This window comes from Nuphar pumila, chromosome 1 (assembly GCF_984573655.1).
Source record: "Nuphar pumila chromosome 1, dmNupPumi1.hap1.1, whole genome shotgun sequence".
NCBI lineage: Eukaryota > Viridiplantae > Streptophyta > Magnoliopsida > Nymphaeales > Nymphaeaceae > Nuphar > Nuphar pumila.
In genome coordinates, this window is record NC_143249.1 from 31,657,701 (window position 1) to 31,678,489 (window position 20,789).

The window sequence follows — 20,789 nt, forward strand, 5'->3', positions numbered from 1 at the left end:
GTTGAGCCTAACCCGTTTATTAAATGGGTCGGGTTCATGTTAAGGATATGCCAACCCGTTTAATAAACGGGTTAGGCGGGTGGGTCAACCCGCCAACCCGTTTACCCGACCCAACTTGTTTATTACACCGGTTGGCGGGTCGTGTCGAGTTACCCATTTAATAAACGGGTCAGGTTCGTGTCCACAGCCGACCTGTTTAATAAACGGGTCAGGTTTGGGTTGAGGTATGCTGACCCGCCAACCCGACCCGATTGCCACCCTTACGTATCACCTGGATTAAACTAATCCCAGCCATCCATACGCATTTGTTGGACAACTATGTATAGGTAGGACCCTCTGTACTACAGGTTTGAGGATAAGATCATTTTTTGGTGATATTTACATGAACAAACCGCCCTTGGGATCAGAGACCTAGCTCTGCTTGCTGTACTTAAGTCACTGTCTTGACAACACTTGATCTTGATCAAGGGGGATGCCGAAACAGGGTCATGGTCAATGTAAGGGTTAGGGTGTTGGCAACTCAGCCCGGAAAAATTACCGGCTTTGATAGAGAACTTTGACGTTCAATTGAAAATAACTGTCACAAAGATACGTTGACATGAGGACCCTGAAGCAAATTGGACTCGCAAGTTTAAAAACAAATTTGAAAAAATAGGACATGAAGATTTTTTTTAATTTTTAAATCCATAAAAAATTTAAGTTTTGATATTTTAATATTAAAAATAAATTTTGATAAAAATAACACTTACATTCATTAAAAAATATTAAAATATTGGATGTACGTCTCAGTGTCTGTGTCCACGTGTCCGCTCGTATCACGGGGTCACACCACCAAAAATGGCGTGTCCCTGTGACATACGAAAAAAAACCCTGACCGGATCAGATTAGTGGGCCAATTTCTCGGTTTCGGTTGCCAACCAGAACCATTTACAGACCTCCCTAAATGTACATCCTTCCATATTGCCCCCATCTCTCACTTGTTTGAGAGAGAGAGAGAGAGAGAGAGAGGCCAGCCATAAATAGGAGAAGAAATAGAGCGGGAGCGAGGGGTGAGCGACGGGCGCGATCTTGGTGTTTGGAAGGGAAGAAGAAAGAAGAAGAGGATGGCATCGTCTTCGCTTGATCTGACGCCGTTGAAGGACGTCTTGGCCTCCCAATCTTACGATAAGATTGCCGACGTCTGCGACGAGCTGCGCCTCCAGGCAACCACGCTCTCTCTCTCTCTCTCTCTCTCGTGTTTCTTGTTCCTAACTCTAACCGTAGGTTTTGGAATTTTGCTTTCTTTTGCTTTATCTTGCTGCTAGTTTTTGCTTGGAAACGTTGCCCATTGTTTTAGTTTGTAAGTTGATGCTCTTCTCCATCCTGACAGTTTGATTCCCGAAGCTGATCCCTCTTTCACTAGAGTTTCGATGCGAAGTTTCCTAGTGATTTCGTTCCACTCTTTCTTAGGAACAGAAGAAAAAGAAAGAATGAGAAACGAGCAAGGAATGTCTAATGAAAACCCTAGATTATGTATTGGGGTTTCCCTTTGTTTAGTTGTTTAATTGAGGAATCGTTTTCCTGATGATTTTTCATTAGATTCTTTTCTTTATTTGAAAATTTCTTTTCTGGGATTTTTCTTTCCATTTCGCATTTGGGATTTTACGATGGTGTTTCTGATTCATTTAGTGGTGGATCAGGTGGCTTCACAAGGCATCCCGTATGTGGAGGAATGGCCTTATGCGATTCATCTCCTAGGATACATGCTTGTACAGGATATGTAAGTGTGCATTTTTTCTGTCTTCTGTTTTTGCTTGCAATTTTTTTTCTTGCCAATGGTTTTAGTGTTTTGAATTGTTCTTCTTCGTTTTTGGTTGGCTTAATCAGTTGGTGATTCCTTATGCAGGAATAGTGCTAGGTTTCTTTGGAAATGTATTCCAAAGTCGATTAAAGAGAGCCAACCTGAGGTCCTTGCCATCTGGGCCATCGGCCAGCGCCTCTGGACGCATGATTATGCTGGTGTTTATGAATCCCTTCACGGGTTTGATTGGAGCCCTGACGTTCAGGCTCTTGTGGCCACATTGGCAGGCAAGTGATTTGCTTACTGTGAATTGTGCTGATACTTTCCTCTCACTTTTTCTGTATGTCAGAGAAACGATTTCCTATCATGGACCATTTATTTTAAGTTCTCATAAAAAGAGTGCTAATTAGACCCAAGGGGTTTGGCGTAGTGGAATGGGGCCTATGTTGGGATAAACCACCGCAACTGGTGGTGGTTACCCAGATGTGGATAACATCCCCATGGAAGATGCTCCTTCCGATAAACTCACACAGAATCGGGGGGAACATAGCGTTCCCACTGTGTGCCTATAAAAGGGGTATCATGAGCGACCCCCAAATACGGCATATGCTGAAAAATAGAAAGGAAAAAGAGGTTGGTAACCTTACCTTTCATCTGGTATTTTTCCATCCGGTGAGGGAACGGTGATCCTGCTCACCGACTGCATCCAGTGGCCTGCGCTCGTGGAGGGCAGCAGTCTGACTGAGGAGTGAAGCCCTCCCCTGCTTCAGCCACCGCCACCATCACCATCGGATCCGGTTCTCCGATGGCCGCCTCAGGTATGCATTCCACCGCTTTTCTGTTGTTTTCTGTTTGTGCGCAGGCTGAACCCAACAATGGGTTATGGGCCCACGCTTCTGCGGGGTGCTGCGTTTTATGCCCCTCTGATGCAGCGATTTTTTGGCAGTCAGGTCCCTCTCCGGCTACACAGTGTTGGTGTCTCCCCACTTCAAGAAAACAACCCTATAGGGTTTGCGGAGGGAGATGCATCGTTGTGCTGGACGCTTTCTCTGTCGGGTTTCGGGAATACCCGGCATTGGCATTATGCCGGTCGTTTCCCGAAATGCCCAAATCGAATATTTTTTACTGGTCACCGGCGGGTGCTTTCTTTTCTTCTGCGAGGAGCCTTCCAGAATCACTGTAGACTGATGACCATGAAGGAGGCAGCCAGCTCCCGATCGCTGCCCGTTTCGGTTTCCCTATCGCTGCACCGCCTTTTCTTCCGATGGTCGGCCGTAACAGGGTGAAGGCCACCCCCTTTTTTCGTCTGCAACTGATGTCGCCGGCCTCTCGCCGCCGACGACATCTTCGGGCGATGAGGTTTCGAAAGGGGGCAGCGGCGACGATCTTTCAGGAAGAAAGAGAAAATCGAAAAGGGGATTCAGGGTTTCTGAAACCCTAATTCGTAAAACAGGATTTTCTGGTCGGGTCCATATTTGGATCCAGACCCACTCCACCGAACTGATCCATGAGGTTCACTGGATCGGGTCTATGCTTCAGGTGAGGGATCCTGTTTTTCTCTGATATCCAGACCCATGCCGTTTTCGGATCTAGATCGGGTCCATAATTGGATCAAAACTTGACTTACCCGTACTGATCCATAAAGGTTCTTTGGATCTGATCCGGTTCTCAGGTAAGAGACCCAAGACCCTTACGACCCAGACCCGTTTTTGTTTTGGATTCGGGTCAGGTTTATGGAACCTGATTTGGACTCTGGATCTGTATTTGATCCATACTGTTTCACTGGATTGGGTCACTGTTTTAGATCCAGATCTGCAGACTCGTACCAACTAGGGATGGCAGTGGACCGGGGGAAAGTGGGGCCTCGCCCCGTTTGGACCGGGGATGAAGGGTATGAAACGGGGGATGGAGGCGGGGACAAAGGTTAAAATCCATCCCCGTTCGGGGATGGAGGCGGGGATGGACGTACTCTTTTCCCCGCCCCATCCCCGCCATGATCCCCGTTCCGTCCCTGCCACTTTTCCCCGCCTTGCCTCATCCCCGTTTGAACTGGGGATGGAGGACATGAAACAGGGATGAAGGCGGGGGTGGAGGTTAAAATCCATCCCCGCCGGGGATGGAGGTTCTAATCTTGAGGCAAGGCGAGGGTGGAGACCTTGTCCCCCGCCCCGCCCCACTGCCATCCCTAGTACCAACCCATAAAGCTACCAGGTTGGATCTGGATATAGGGTTGCGGATCACAGTAGCCAAGTCCAAATGTCCCTGGATCGGATTCAGAAAAACTGGATCCGGTTCTATCTTTGTCAGATCCAGAACTCGGTTGAACCGGGTTATATGGTTCTGGATCTGGCAAATTTGACAAAACCTGATCCACTGATCTATAACGGTAACAGTGAACCAGTTCAATTGTTTCACTGGGTTTTTGAACCGTTTCAAGCCATTCATGAATCAGTTCTCAATCAACTGGATCCGGTTTAGAGTTTTTGAGACCGGTTTAAACTGTTACAGACCCGGTTCAAGGATTTTATAACCGGTTCATTTGGTTTTAGGACCGGTTTATGGGTCTTTGAATCGGTTCGTGAGGTTTTAGAACCGGTTCCGGGGTTTTAATAACTTGTTCATTCGGTTTTAGGACCGGTTCATGGGTCTTTCGACCGGTTCATTCGGTTTTAGGACCGGTTCAGTGGGTCTTTCGACCGGTTCATTCGGTTTTAGGATTGGTTCAAGGATTTTATCATCGGTTCATGCGGTTTTAGGATCAGTTTAAGGGTCTTTTCACCAGTTCATTATGTTTTTTTATTTGGATTCTCGTTTTATGGGCGTAAACATCAAGTTGCAGCATGTTAAAGTTCATATTTTTGTTAACATGTTCATTTATTTATAATTGTGCATGTATGAATGAATATATTCAATATTGGCATTAAGGATAGTTAGATGATTTAATGTATTCACGTCACCAAAGTGACTGAATACACGTATGTTGTCAAAAAAATTCTAGTACTATCATACAGTTTTAGCCAATATAAACATTGTACTTAGATTCGTGAAATGATAAACGACTCAAAGAAAAATTTATCGTGTTTGGAATTCAAGTAGGGTAAAATGAGGTAAATGTGTCGAGATACATCGCACATGTGTATCCAAAGGTACCTTGTGTTGATGGTCTAACTTTACAAGAACCTTAGTTTTACCAAATATAATTGGTAGGCGAAGTGTTTTTGCGTGTTGAAGCTCTTACCAAAGTAAGGCTTCAATGACCCCTACACTCGCCTGAAAATAAGCATATTAATGGCCTTTATTCATTTGCTCTTTCCATTAAGTTTTGTCTCGTACAAATGCTTTTTGATACATGTTTTTTGTCGTAGTTTTTAATCTTGTGATTTTAGATGGTTTTAGTTGTATTCCCTTTCTAGATGGATTGAACTTTAGCGATTGAAAAGAGAATGTTCTTTTTACATTAGGGTATATGGATTTAGACCTAACCCTAAGGATAAATGAACCCACTGCCCTGACTGATCAAAGCACTGCTGATCAAAAGAGTGCTTTTGAGAAGTGGGAGCGTTCAAATAGACTTAGCCTGTTGCTTCTGCAATTTAAGGTGGCTAAGAATATTCGAAGTGTCATCCCGCAATGCAAGACAGTGAGAGAATTTCTGAGTGCTATTGAAGCACAATTCGTGAGTTCAAATAAGGACAGAGCCAGTACCCTGATGTCAAAACTCATATCTATGAAATATACTGGAAGGGAAAACATTCGCCAACACATTTTGGAGATGATGAACATAACATCTTAGCTGAATGACATGAAGCTGACCATTTCTTATTCTTTCCTAGTGCATTTAGTTTTAGCGTCCTTATCCTTAGAATACAGACCTTTTAAAATCTCTTATTAAAATCTCTTACAACACACATAATGATGAATGGACGTTTAATGAACTTATGTCCAAGTGTGTTGAATAAAAAGAGAGATTGAAAGGAGAGAAGGTGCAAACAACACATATGGCTTCTCATGCACCAAAGAATAATGCATTCATGAGAAATGCTAGGAAGAAGCCAGCTGGGGATAGGACATCCCAAGGCAAGCAATTTGACTCTGCTCCCATAAAGTGCTTCTTTTGCAAGAAAAATGGACACAAGAATGCAAATTGCATAAATTACAAGAAGTGGTTGAAAAAGAAAGGTAATTTGTCATTTGTTTCTCATGAATGTAATTTATTATAAATTCCTAAAAATACCTAGTGGATTGATTCTGGTGCTATTGTTCATATTTTCAACTGTCTACAGTTGTTCGTGAGTAGAAGGGAACCAACAATGCATGAGAAGAGCATCTATTCAGGAAACAAGATGCCTTCGCATGTGAAGGGTGTTGAGACATGCAGGATTACTTTAGATACAGGCGTAGTTTTGGATCTTCATGATGTCTTTTATGTTCCATCATATAGTAAAAACTTAATTTCAATTTCAAGGTTGAATAATTTTGGATATTGTTTTAAATTTGAAAACTCTAAGTTATTCATATACAGACATTCTATTGAAATTGGTTCTGCATTAGTTTATGATGGTTTGTATAAATTGAACGTGAAGATCCAAACTCAGGAGTCTTTGACCTTTAGATACGCATTGGTTGAGAATAAACGTAGCATGATTAATGACAAATCCTACATGCTTTGGCATCGAAGGTTGGGTCATATCTCTGAAAAATGAATAAAGAGACTTGTAAATGAAGGGATCTTGAAATCTCTAGATTTTACTGATAATGACCCGTGTGTTGATTGCATAAAGGCTAAGTATACAAACACATATAAAGAGGGTGCTAAACATAGTAGTGAGCTATTAGAGATAGTTCATACGGATGTATGTGGACTTTTTTCTCCCTATTACACAGGCGAAAAATATTTTGTCACTTTTATTGATGACTATTCACGGTATATGTATCTCTACTTAATTTTTCAAAAATCTAATGTTTTTCCGATGTTAAAGGAATTTAAGAAAGAAGTAGAGAAACAAACCGATAAAGTTATTACAATAGTCAGGTCTGATAGAGGTGATGAATATTATGGTAGGTTTACTGAGATGGGGCAAAGTGAAAGACCATTAGCGCAATTTCTAGAAGAGGAAGGCATTGTGCCTCAGTACACCATGCCTGGTAGTGCCTACCAGAATGGTGTAGCTAAAATGAGAAATGATACGCTTAAAAAAATAGTTAGGGTCATGTTGAATTATTCAACACTTTCCATTAAGTTGTGGGGTGAAGCCTTAAAGAAAGCTGTGCATGTTTTAAATAAGGTACCTACAAAATCTGTACCTAAAACTTCCTACGAGTTGTGGATAGCTAGGAAACCATCACTGTCTTATATGCACGTATGAGGATGTTTAGCAGAAGCTAAGTTGTATAACCCTCACATTAAAGCCTTTGATCTAAGAACAACCAGTGAATATTTTATTGGTTATCCAGAGAGCTCAAAATGATACAGGTTTTATTGACCATCTCATTCACCACAGATTTTTGAAACGGATAAGGCAAAATTCCTAGAAGATGGTTCAGTGAGATTAAGTGCAATTCAAAACCTTGGTTTTGAAGAAGTACAAGATTCAGTTTCATCACCTGTTAAGGAAAATACCGAGAGATACCACATTATTATTCCTAATGATGATGTGGTTGATCACCCGGTTGTTGATGCACAAATCCAAAGTGAACCTATTGTGGATAATGCGGAAGAACACGAACAAGATGATTAGGTTCAATATGAGCTTGAAGAGTGACCTGTTTGGAGATCCACAAGAATTACGAGATCTGTCATATATCCTGATTATATGGTGTACCTTCAGGAGCCTGGTGATTTCATAGATATAGATGATGACCCGTTGACTTTTATGGAAGCTGTTGAAAACAAACAATCTTCGCACTGGATAAAAGCCATGAAAGAAGAGTTGAACTCTATAACTAAGAATCAAGTGTGAGATCTTGTCGAGTTACCTAAGGGAGTAAAACCCGTAGGGTGTAAATGGGTCTTTAAGACCAAGGACTCCAAAGGTAACATAGAGAGACATAAGGCAAAATTGGTTGCTAAAGGATTCACCCAGATGGAGGGCATTGACTATAATGAGACATTTTTCCTGTCTCAACTAAGGAGTCAATGAGGATAATTTTGGCCCTCGTAGCTCATTATGACTTAAAGCTACATCAGATGGGTGTGAAAACAACGTTCCTCAACGGAGATCTGAATTAAGAGGTATACATGGATCAACCTCTTGGTTTCTCTGAAAATGATCGTCTGGTTTGCAAGCTTAAAAAATCAATATATGGACTTAAACATGCCTCCCAACAGTGGTATATCCCAAGTCATTGTGACTTTTGGGTTTACAGAAAACATTATTGATCAATGTATATACACCTTAAGGAAAGTGGGAGTAAGTTCAGTATATTGATGTTGTATGCGGATGACATTTTGCTTGCAACCAACGATATAAAGTTGCTTTTAGAGACAAAACAGTTTATTGCATCACATTTTGACATGAAAGATATGGGTGAGGCTGCTTATATACTTGGCATTGAGATCCGTCGAGAGAGAGCAAAAGGTTTTCTAGGCCTCTCCTAAAGATCCTACATAAATAAGGTGTTAAAGCGATATGGGATGGCGAATTGTTCTCCTAGTTCAACACCCATATCAAAAGGTGACAAGTTGAATCTAAAGGGTTGTCCACAGGACGATGTTGACAAAGCACAAATGAGTGTTTATCCATATGCATCAGTTGTTGGCAGCTTGCAATACGCGCAGACTTGTTCTCGTCCAGATATCTCTTTTGCAGTAGGGGTGCTTGGCAGATTTCAGTATAACCCAGGCATACCCTTTTGGAAAGCTGCCAAGAAAGTCTTGCAGTATTTGCAAGGGACAAAAGACTATATGTTGACGTATCACCTCAAGGTTATTGGTTACTCAAATGCGGACTTAGGAGGATGCCTTGATAGTAGAAAGTCTACTTCTGGGTATGTCTTCTTACTTGCTGGGGGCGCGATTTCTTGGAGGAGTGGGAAGCAGACGACTACTGCTGCTCACACAATTGAGGCAAAATTCATAGCATTGTACGAGACTACCTCGCAGGCCATATGGTTGAAGAACTTCGTATCACAGTTAAAGGTGGTCGATTCCATTGAGAAGCCACTGAAGGTCTAGTGTGATAATGAAGCTGTGGTGTCCTTTTCGAACAACAAAAGTACTACATCATGCAAGCATATGGAGTTAAAGTATTTTGTCCTTAAAGAAAGGACATAGAATCATCTAGTGCATATTGTCAATATTGGTACAAAAGAGATGATTGTTGATCTTCTTACTAAAGAGCTAGCACCGGGATTATATTCTGAACATGTATTGAGGATGGACTTGTTAAACTCTTTTTGACATATGCATATGAATAAAGTGATCACATTCAGTTCATTGATTCTCGTTATTACTTGTTTGTTGTTAATCTCATAAGGATTAGAGATTCAACTAAGGATCTATAGAATAGATTATAAATGCCAATCTATTCATCAAGTCATTCCCATAAAGTTTTCTGGTTAAGGGTTTATCATCGGAACAAATGGGAGAATGTTGGGATAAACCACCGCAAGTGGTGGTGGTTACCCACGATGTGGATAACATCCCCACGGAAGATGCTCCTTTCGATAAATTTGCACAGAATCAAGGGGAACGGTTACGCAAAGCGTTCCCACTCTGTGCCTATAAAAGGGGTATCATGAGCGACCCCCAAATACGGCATATACATAAGAAATACAGTGAAAAATAGAAAGGAAAAAGAGGTTGGTAACCTTACCTTTCATCCGGTATTTTTTCATCCGGTGAGAGAATGGTGATCCTGCTCACCGACTGCATCCAGTGGCCTGCCCTTGTGGAGGGCAGCAGTTCGACCAAGGAGTGAAGCCCTCCCCTGCTCCAGCCACCGCCACCATCACCATCGGATCCGGTTCTCCGATCGCCGCCTCAGGTATGCTCTCCACCGCTTTCCAACTGTTTTCTGTTTGTGCGCAGGCTGAACCCAACAACCTAGGCTTCTTGACGAGCAGTCTAGGTTCAAATCCCATGGGTGTCACCCCCTGCGTAAGCCGAAGCTTGGAAACTCCCTGGACCCGAGGGGTAAGCCTCTGAGTTTTACGTTGACAGGTCAGTGACCGTGCAGACTGAGCCTGAGCGACTAGGTCTTTGTGCCTGGGGTGGTTTCTCCGAGTAAAATATCAAAAAAATGTAAAGAAAAAAAGAGTGCTAATTGAGTTGTACATTAGTAATGTGAGAGTTATTTTGCACCTCTATGGGTGCTGTAGTGAGTTGAGTTCTAATTGTTTTGTTGCTTGGTCATGTGCCACTTCTTTCATGTAATTCTTATTCTTGTAATAATTTTGTGCTTTGGTGGCAGGTTGATTCTTAATTTATTAATTTTGTCTTCTCATTGTAATATTTTTTGTCATGATGTGATGCCATTGTGTCTTCATGAAAATTTAGCTATTTCTTTACACATTTTAATATATTTCATGTAGTTCTGCATCTTTTTACATGGTTTTCCCCTACCTTAATAATGATTGTTTGCTAGTTTCAGTATTTTGCCCTTGGAATCTTGCTTAGGACATGATTATCATGCATACAAGCTTCAGTTGTTTCTTTGTATAACAACTTCAAGGTATTTGCTGTTTATCTTTGAATGAAATTTGACTTAATGTCAGGACATATGAAACCTTAAAAGATGTTCTACCCCATTTAGTTACTATGATTCCCAAATGACAAATGCTAATAAAGGCTATCATATGATTTTTGCTATATTTGCATTGGTATTTCAATTTGGACAAGGTACTTCCCCATGTTTGAGAGACTAGATGCTTGTACTTTGCGGAATTTTAAGTAAGAGATCTTGATTTAAATCACTTCAGCTTCAACTGGGAGTAGAAGCGGTTGACTTTTCAAATAACAGTTATTTTTATGTTCGAAAACTAATATCATTGATATTGTCATCTGAACTTTTGTTTATTTTTCCTTCCCCTATGTGTATTGCTTGTTGAAACTTGGGAATTGAAGCCCAAGCTTGCTCCCATACCCACGTATATCACACTTTATATGCAACAAAGCTGTACTTTTGCTGTGTCTTTCTCATGCTTTCTCTGTCTCCATGGAGTGTGTTCATGATTGTGCTGACAGATATGGGCATATGGTTATGTGAATTTATTGATGCTTGTGGACTTTATTCTTCCTCTTTAGAATATCACCTTGAAATATTTATTTATTTTTGCTAGTGGAGAATCTGTCCAAGAGGGTGCTGGGCTGTGAGAACTTGGTTTTCCTAATTTCAGTGTAGTGTTACCCATAATCTTGCCCACTTGATGAAGTTCTTGCAAATCTGCTGGAGGGGAATCTTGATGTTTCATTCGTGAAATAAAATTTTATATTTTCTTGAATAAATTCAATATGAATGAACATTAATCAATAATATTTTGTTCTCTTCTAAGCTTGATCAACAATCTTCTCTTCCAAAATGAAAGAAACCTATGTAAAATGGGTAGTTCTATCAGGGTCTCGTACCAGTGTCATATTCGTGTGTGTCCTACAGTCCTACCCGTACTGGTAGTTGGGTACAAGTCAACTGGATGTCAGACTTAATTCAGTCCATTTTATTCATCATATGATGTAATCAACGTGTAGTCTAGCTTACCATCAAAACTCAAAAGTATTTAATGTTAATTATATATTTATCAATAATTATTTGTTAGTTAACAAGATACCTTTGTCATGATTTAAGCTCTTGATTTGTAATGGAGATAGACTATGAACTAAAATTTTCAACATCTTGTAAAATGCAGCATCACTAATGTGTTTATATATATATATATATATATATATATATATATATATATATATATATATATATATATATATAGTCAAAAGCCACGATTAGGCATCGACTTGTCCGCTTAGTCGGCCTAGGCGTAACTAAAACACCTAGGCTTTGCAATTCCTAGGTGGGTACCTTAAAAGGTACCAATTTTGACAACTAGTCACCATGTAAGGCACCTAGTCGGCGACTAAGCTAGACACGGGGGCAGTTTAGTTATTTATTATTATTATATATTTTGTTATTTTTTTATATATATAATTATATACATGTGCATGTGTTTGTGTGATTTGTTTTATGAAATGATGAAAACATGCTTTTCTCTCTCTCTCTCTCTCTATATATATATATATATATATATACATGTGTGTCTATGTCACATGGGTGCGGGGATTCGGCACTTCCAAAAAACCTGGGTGCGGCAGGGGCAAAAAAAAAAAAAAAAAAAAAAAAAAAAAATATATATATATATATATATATATATATATATATATATATATATATATATATATATATATATATATATATATAAGGGGGTCCGGGGGTTCCCTCGACGCGTTTTTTTTCAAATTTCATTTTATGTACAGCTGCACGATAGCGCACCCATCTCGTCAGGAGAACAGTGAATACTAATAGCCAGCAAGGCTACCACCATCATTATCATTTATTATGGAGAGAGAAAATCCTTTACGAAAAAGAAGGATCAGCAAGGCTACCACCATCATTATCATTTATTATGGAGATAGAAAATCCTTTATGAAAAAGAAGGATCAGCAAGGCTACCACCATCATTATCATTTATTATGGAGAGAGAAAATCCTTTACGAAAAAGAAGGATCATGATTGAAAAGGCAGGAGCAGCAGCAGCTGTCAGCAGAATTTTTTTAAAAAAAATTCCGCAGCCCATTTCATAGGGCAATTTTTTTTAAAAAAAGAAAAATCCAAAAAAAAAATTGACCTAAATGATCCTGGGTGCGGTCAACGCACCCAGGATCGGGTTGACCGCACCCGCGTCGAGTCGCGTCGACGCGGGTGCGGCACCCTGCTAGCCGAATCCATGTGACATAGATGTGTGTGTGTTACTTTTGGGATTTTTTCTGTGGAACATTGAAAGCATGCACAATTAATTTTAATTGATTATGTTTTTTTATATATGTGTGTGTTACTTTGTTTTTGATGAATTTTTTTATAAAAGCCTAAAAGCATATTTCGTTGATTATACTAAATATGTTATGAATAATTGAATATATATATATATATATATATATATATATATATATATATATATATATATATATATATATATATATAGAGAGAGAGAGAGAGAGAGAGAGAGAGAGAGAGTCACTAGAATATGAGAACTAGAAATATGGGCATTTCCAACACTTTTTTTGCAAATCCAACTGTGGATGTGCTTGGCATGGTGAATTTGCTACGAATCAACTATTGGATCATGTATTTTCGATAAAAAAAATGTGATTTTTCAATGCTTGAATATTTATGAACGTTATGAGCCATTGATTTTAAAGCCTTAAAAAATCTCGTTTATGCATCAAAATCTGATTATTCAAGAACGGGTTCTTATAAAACCAAACATGTAGATCTCATCTGTACCGTTAGATTCAAGAGAAAATAACAAAAAATCCATGAAAATTACGATTCACACATTAGTTCTCATATTTCCAATTCTCATATTCTAGTGACTATATATATAGTAGAGCGTAGGCACTTGAACATTAGGTGTTTGTGATACGTGCTTAATGGGTTTTTCTGCTTGTGCGGTATTTTTTTCGCAAATGTATTGATCAAGGTCGATTTACGAGGAATCCACACCTGGATCATGTGTTTTCGATGAAAAAATGATATTTGGAGCCTCAAAAATTTACAAAGATTTTGGACTGGTGATTTTTCGAACCTTATAAAAACCCACCCATGTGTCAGAATCGAACACTTCAACAGCTGATCCCTATAAAATAAAGTACATAGATCACATCTTTACGGTCAGAATTTAAAAATAAAACGAAAAAACCTGAAAAACCCATCAAGCACCTACGCTCTACTCTCTCTCTCTCTCTATATATATATATGTGTGTGTGCGTGTGTGTGTGTACAATTATATATATGTATAATAATAGATTTTGTGAAAACATGTGTAATTTTATACTTGTGTGATGAAAACATCTTATTAGTAAAAGAATTAAACATATTTTTATGTATATTTTCTAAACTTTTTTATATTCTAATTGGGGGACCGACTAGTCCCGCCTAGTCCTCGATTAGTCTTTTTAGGAGTCTACCGACTAGGCACTTCCTACTGCTTTTGACTATATATATATATATATATATATATATATATATATAGAGAGAGAGAGAGAGAGAGAGAGAGAGAGAGAGAGAGAGAGAGACCACATACCCATCGTTTTAGAATTTTTCGTGTCGTACATTTTGTGCTTGTGTTGTACCCCCATACCCACATCCATACATACGTGGCATGGGGAAAAAATCATTGTCAAATCCACCATTGGGTCAACGTTGAATTGTATATTTGAATGTTGACAGTTGAGTTTTGAAGATGTTGAGAATGGCATTGTAGAAAGACTTTAGAACATCCTTACATATGATGAAAAGTTGATGTGAAGACAATGATGACTGAAAGTTGAGATTTTGAAGATGTTGGTGTCAGTCATGGCAAGGCGCAAAGAAGAGGAAGAGAATGTTTTTGTTGTCTCTGAAAACAACATAAACATTTAATTTTTAGAAGAGAGTTATGTTGCTATAATAAGAATAACCAAAATCTAGGTGGCAAATTAGTCATCATGTGATCTTATTCTGGGGATGTCTATACCAGTCATCATCATGTATATTGCAATTGACATGAACATAAAGGTAACCATCACGTGGATGTTGCATGATTTGAACTGTGAACAGCTACTGAAAGTGTGTTAGCTGAAGAAATCGTTAATGTCAATGTCATAGTTCCATCTAGTACAGTTTGATAATTTCTCTTCAGTCAGGAAGTTCAATGGAAAAAAAAAGGGTCAAAGTAGGATTGGGCATCTAATTGGACGGTGAATGGTGCAACTAGTAAATGAGATCAAGCCGTAATAGTCCAGTTCTTTCAGATGGTTTGAATGACAGCACACAATTACAAGTGGAAAAAAATGTTTGGAAGAAGAAAAACAAGCTCAATCTTTTTTTAATACATTAAAGGGATCCTGGGTGCATCACGAGTGACAGAAACTTAGATTCATATTGTTATCATGGAATAAGTGGTAAACTCTACTTTAAGCTGTTTCTAGCATAATACATGTGCGGTTTTATTTTCAGAAATTGGCTTGCTAGATAAAGAAATGCAAGGTTGATACTAGGTAAGAAATGATCCCCATTTTCTGTTACTTGCCAAATGATAGGGTGATTATAAAGAGCACACACGCCTTCTTATATATTATGCATCAGCACTGTTGAATGCTCAAAAATGTTATGTTCTGGATGTGTCCAGATATTTGTGTTGTATGAGTCGTGTCCTTGTTTGTGGACTGTAAGTCACAATTGTTGGGAAAGTAAAGACTTTATGTAATGTGAAGAACTTTTTGTTCAATATAGTATAGTGAGATCTTAGGGTTTTAATCCACCCTATGTTTGCATTTTGACAACACTGATGCTGGTGTCGTGTCAGCTGTCTAATTTCTATAGACTTCTTACTCATGCAGATCAGGTAATTAGTGTTTATCTTCACCAATTTTGTTGTATATCAAGATATTCAACAAGATGGTGAAAGCTCGCGGATGCTTACATTTTTAGTTTTGAAAATTATAATGGCTATGGTGCCTAACATCACAATTTGCCAATACCTTTCTGAATTTTACTATCCAAATGATTAGCATCAAAATATGGCCTTGGGATTCCTGGATGTTTTGTTAGGCCTTGTGACACATTCTTTATTTTCATGGGCCTGCAGAATGTCGCTCATCATTGATCACCTCTTTTCTACTTGATAAGAGATACTCTCTAATTGCAAGCAACTTATTACGGTCATATTCCTTTTGTAGTTTTTTGGAAGCAGCCAACTAATGTTATTGTTGCCAACTAATGTTATCATTACTTTTAACCATTTTAGTCCTAAGATAATAATTTGCCGTTGCTGTCAAGTCTAAGCTTGTGGAGGTAGAAAAGATGATTTAGCCTCTATCTTTAGTTCATTTAGTTTGTATATGGTAGGTCTATTTATAAAGTTCTCCTTATCTTTTTAATGTAACTTCTTACCCATGGCTAGCTGCATGTACTGTTTCCTTTATTCTGGTATATATCGCTTCTGCATATGCATATGCTCTATACCAAGTTGCAAATTCGAAACCTAGCATGAAGTAATTATTAGTGGACGTGTTATAATGGTATTCATTCTTCATTTTCCTTCCTATTCTTTTCTGTCTTTTGACAGTTACGGTTCTTTGAACCTGTGCAGAGAGATATAGAAGCAGAACTTTTCAGCTACTCTTGAATGCTTATTCTACCTTAAGCGTTGCCGATACATCTCGGTTTCTTGGGTTGAGTGAAGAAGACGCCACAAAATGTACGTGCTTGTTTCTGTCTTGCTCTTTTATTGTCGACTGTCAACGGTCTGTGATTAGATGCATGTATCTTGGATTTTTTTTCAGATGGATTTTAGTTCTCTTGCCCTTTTCTCATTGTCTAACATTTGCAAGGACTCCAAGTTGTTCATGGACCTGGAGATGCTGCATCTCCCAGGTCCTCTGTAACTTGTCATGCATCCTCATTGCTGCAACATGTTCTATGCAGATGCATTAAAGCATGGGTGGACCATCGACCCACCCTTGCAAATGCTTACGGTGAATAAGACACCTGTGGTCAGCGAACAGAAACTAGATCCTGGTAAGCTGCAGAGTTTGACGGAGTATGTTTTCCACCTGGAGCACTGACACCATCTTGTTTTAATTGGGGCAAAAGGATTTTGTTTATTTTCGGGGTTGATCGCTGTATTTGGACTGATGGATTCAGTGGGGTAGTGATTCTGTTGCAATTACTGTTCCAGGTTTTATCATTTCACTAAACGTGGCGTTGGAAGGGGATAATAGATTACGATTTATACATTAGTAAAATTGGTGTCACCATCAAACTGCATTTCTGTTGCAAGATTGCGATGTGTTCCTGTTACAGTAGATATTGTGTGTCAGCCTTGGAAAAATGGTTTCATATGATGCCATCAAATCTTATTGCGTGCAAGTCCTTGCTGATCAAAGCCGAGTCGTATAACTGGTGTTTGCTTTCCGTTGGTTGCGACACGATTCACACGAGTTTACTCTTGGCAATGCGAGTTAAGAATGCTCTCTTTGTGAGGTTGGTGGAGCTAGGTGTCGAAAGGAGTGTGGTTCTGAAATTGTTGAGGAATCTTTTTGTCAACTCCGCTTTCGCGTTGTCGAATGATATAGAGAAGGGCTCGGATTTGAATCATAGTCACAAGTTAAGATATCAGCAACTTAACATTTGCGACTCCAATTCATGTGCCTATTCTCATATACTTTTATTTGCCTCTCTCTCTCTCTCTCGTGCAACGCCCGAGCACATTACTAGTAGCCTATATATCGTCAATCTATCAGCAACTTAAAAATCAGTAAATTCGAGGCACTAAATTAACTTCACTAATTGTAACCATCAGTTAATATTAAAAAAACACACACGCAAAAAAGAAGTGTGCATATTTAGACCCATGTGAACTTTAGATTAACAAATATAACTGCAAAACTAAGCCAATTATAAGGCAACCTTCATTGTATTCAAGTCCTCACAAAAATTATGTGCAGCTGCCCTGCAAATCTCCATTCTTTTTTTTCTCAAAAATTGAAATTTGTTGCATATGAAATGAGTACAAAATTATGACATATTCAACCATATTATCTTTCTAGTATACACAGCAAAATATGTTGACAAGCAACATATATAGAAGAGATCATCCGTACCTGCAAAACCATTAGTCAAGTTCTTGTATCTGCTTATGAATGAAAAATAGAAACCACCAAAATATTGGAAACACAAACAACCAAGGAATTAAAGGAATAAGGGTTTAAAGAGAAAGTGATGGCATGAGAAGATATTTAAAAAATAAATAGGGTGTAACCTACAAACACTTGCACAAAATGAATAAGACGAGACTTTCTCGATTCCTCCAACCACGACCCACCCATAAAGTGAGAGGAAAAACAAAGAACAGGAAAACAGGAAATATATAATAGAGAAAATAAAAAAGAAAGTTTACTTTCTATAAAAAAAACAGGTGAGAATATTAATAAATCGAGGAATCATGAACTTCCCAAATGGATTTTTCATCGATCAGTTCCTTAATCCACTATATTTGGAAAATGAAATCTAAAAAAAAACAGGAAAATGTTGTGAACGTATTGTGATATATCACGGTACCTAGTTTTTTGTTGTTTTTATAAGAAATTTGTAGGCTTTAAACCAAACGGCAATATTTCTTTTTCTTTTTTTTTTGACAGAGAAAGCTGGGGTTAAGCGGACCCCTACCAGTTATACAACCATACCATTGAGATTCAAACTTGCAACGTCCCAACACAAGGTGACGTGCACTAACCCAGACTAGCGGTTCAGTCTTGTAAACGGCAATATTTCGCTCTTATAAAAAAAAAGACTCCGTTCTGGGTGCCAATAGACAACAACTGTGAGGAATTTGACCGAACCACATTCAATATCTTTGACCTGAATACTGACAACTTAATTGCAATAGTTGAGCTTCCATTGGGGAATGAATGGTTTGTAAGCCTATGACCCATTTTTTTCTTGCTAGTTAGGGCCTATCCGCTTGTCTGGCAGGTGCAGTTAGTGCACGTCACCTTGTGTTGGGACGATGCAAGTTCGAATTCCAATGGTATAGTTGTATAACTGCTAAGGGTCAGACTAACCCCAACTTTCTCTGTCGAAAAAAAAAAGACACCCAAGCGGAGTTGCATTTCTGGTGGAGTTTAAAAGGCCAGCACTTTGACTTGGATCAACCCTTATGAAACTTGATCATCTCAAAATGAAGCCTGTTAGGACTTAGAGCAAATTCTTGTGAGCTAGCACCCAGTTCTTGGCTTGCATGTATTCTCTCAATTCATGTATCAAGAGCAGAGCCCATTGTCTATTTCATAGTTACCAGAAGCGCTCTTAGGATGGGAAAGCATACTTCCAAAGCGGGAATTACCAGGAATAATCCTAAGAAAACTTGTTTCCATGTAATGGAAAGAACGCTGCACCCTCACTTCTGAACTTGCTGTTGAGTTGTAGCTTGAATGGGTCCAAGTGGGACCCACATGTGCCCACTTGTCTTTTTTGGATTCTTCTTCTCAACTATTAGTAACCCACATGAGATCCATTATCAACCCAAAAAGAAAATATAGATTCCTTAGGCTTTAAAAGGAGAGAATACAAAGAGAGGGTGTGTGAGAGAGAGAATCTGTACGTAGAGAGGAAGGTCTTTGTTACATGCATTGATCATTTTGGTGGGTTGAACGAAACGTGTGGTTGTTCTTATTTTTTGCTTTATTTATTCTCTCTTATAACGGTAATTGATTATATTAATAAACGCTTTCAGTACTTTCCTTGTAGACTTAGATAGTTTTGTCAAACCACATAAAAATATTTTTGTCTTGTTGTTAGTTGCTTATTTATTAGTTCTTATTGTGATTGTTTGTATTTCTTAGTTACATCAATATGAGATCTGACCTGATGTGATTCTGAGTATGGAGTCTAAAATCACAAGTGTCATCAGAGCAATTGGTTGCAGAGAATATCATATATAATCTTAAAGATGATGAATATTAAGTTTGAGGTAAAGAATTTTGATGGCAAAAAAAACTTTGCATTATGGCAAAAAAGGGTTAATGATAGGTTGATTCAATAGGGTATGTACAAAGCATTATTCTGTGAGCCAAGCAAATCGGTGGCATCAACTGATGATAAGAGAACATTCAATGAGACAACAAGGATTGAGAGGATTTATGTAAAACCTGTAAAAATTTTCGTGAAATATCTAACAAATCAAAAGAAGGTTTTAGTCCAAATTTTGAATTATCAATGGTTCATAACTGAATAGTCACTTGAAATATCAATTTGAGTGAAATTAAAGGTTTTAAAAAATTTTAAACTTGAAATTTAAGTTCATAACTCGAAATCAATGTAGATTTGAACTTTTGAATTTAGATCTTAGAAAGATCTGAACTCCATTATCTAAGTTAAGTGGATCTAGTAACTGAATCTGGATCATTGAAGGATCAGAAATCCATTAGAAAATATAATTGAGTTTAGTATTTGGATCTGGATCTCAAGAGAATCCAAAATTCCCTTTGGATTTAGATAAGGTATGGGTTAGATCCAAATAGAATTCAATCCAATAAAAGATATAATTTTTTATTTTAATTAAATATTTTAAGATTTAATGTTAGATATTAAATATCACTTAAGAGCTAACAAACTATCTTAATTATTTTTCTTAAAATTAATTTTAAGCTATATAGTAGATAAACTAAGTTAAACAGTAAAATAATTAACAAAAAAAAAGAGAGAAGAGTGGCCACACCTTAACTTTATAAGGACCTACATTTTTTGGTACAATGATTAGGAAAGAGGAAACGGTACGGGTCGACCCTCCATCTTCTCTTAAATTAAAAAGAAAGAAGAAGAAAAAAGAGGTAATAAAGGCATTTAATATATACAGAGAGAGAGGGGCATTTAAGGAGTCAATTTAATGACTTACGGAAAGAATAATACCCCATACGTGATGGCTCTCTCTCTCTCTCTCAGTAACATTTAATGCCTCCGTCTCTTTTCATAGCCCCCCTACCTCTTCAATAAAAACATAATAAAAAAGTATATAAAACCATAAAGCCACTTGAATACCTTGGAAAAAAAAAGAAAGAGACACCGTATGAGTAAACGTAGTGTCTCTCTTTAACTTTTTACATTTAATAAGGTTATGTAAAGAGAGCTTCACACACGATATTCCCCTCTTCTCTAAGTAATTAAAAAAAATGGAAAATAATATAAGTATAAAGTCAATTAAATGACTTGGAAGGAGAAGAGACCATTGGTGATGGGATCTTTCCCTCCCATCTCATTTAATG

At 38.2% G+C, this 20,789-nt stretch overlaps 1 protein-coding gene across 1 annotated transcript; it reads left to right on the plus strand.

Annotated features, from left to right (window-relative positions):
* Nucleotides 1-997: 997 nt before the first annotated feature.
* On the plus strand, nucleotides 998-16,789 carry LOC149848580 (COP9 signalosome complex subunit 8-like). The gene is made up of 5 exons (XM_089996227.1): nucleotides 998-1,202; nucleotides 1,680-1,759; nucleotides 1,886-2,071; nucleotides 16,122-16,225; nucleotides 16,453-16,789. The coding sequence occupies exons 1-5, from the start codon at nucleotides 1,104-1,106 to the stop codon at nucleotides 16,590-16,592; spliced, it is 609 nt and encodes a 202-aa protein (XP_089852353.1). The 5' UTR covers nucleotides 998-1,103; the 3' UTR covers nucleotides 16,593-16,789.
* The last annotated feature ends 4,000 nt before the right edge of the window (nucleotides 16,790-20,789 follow it).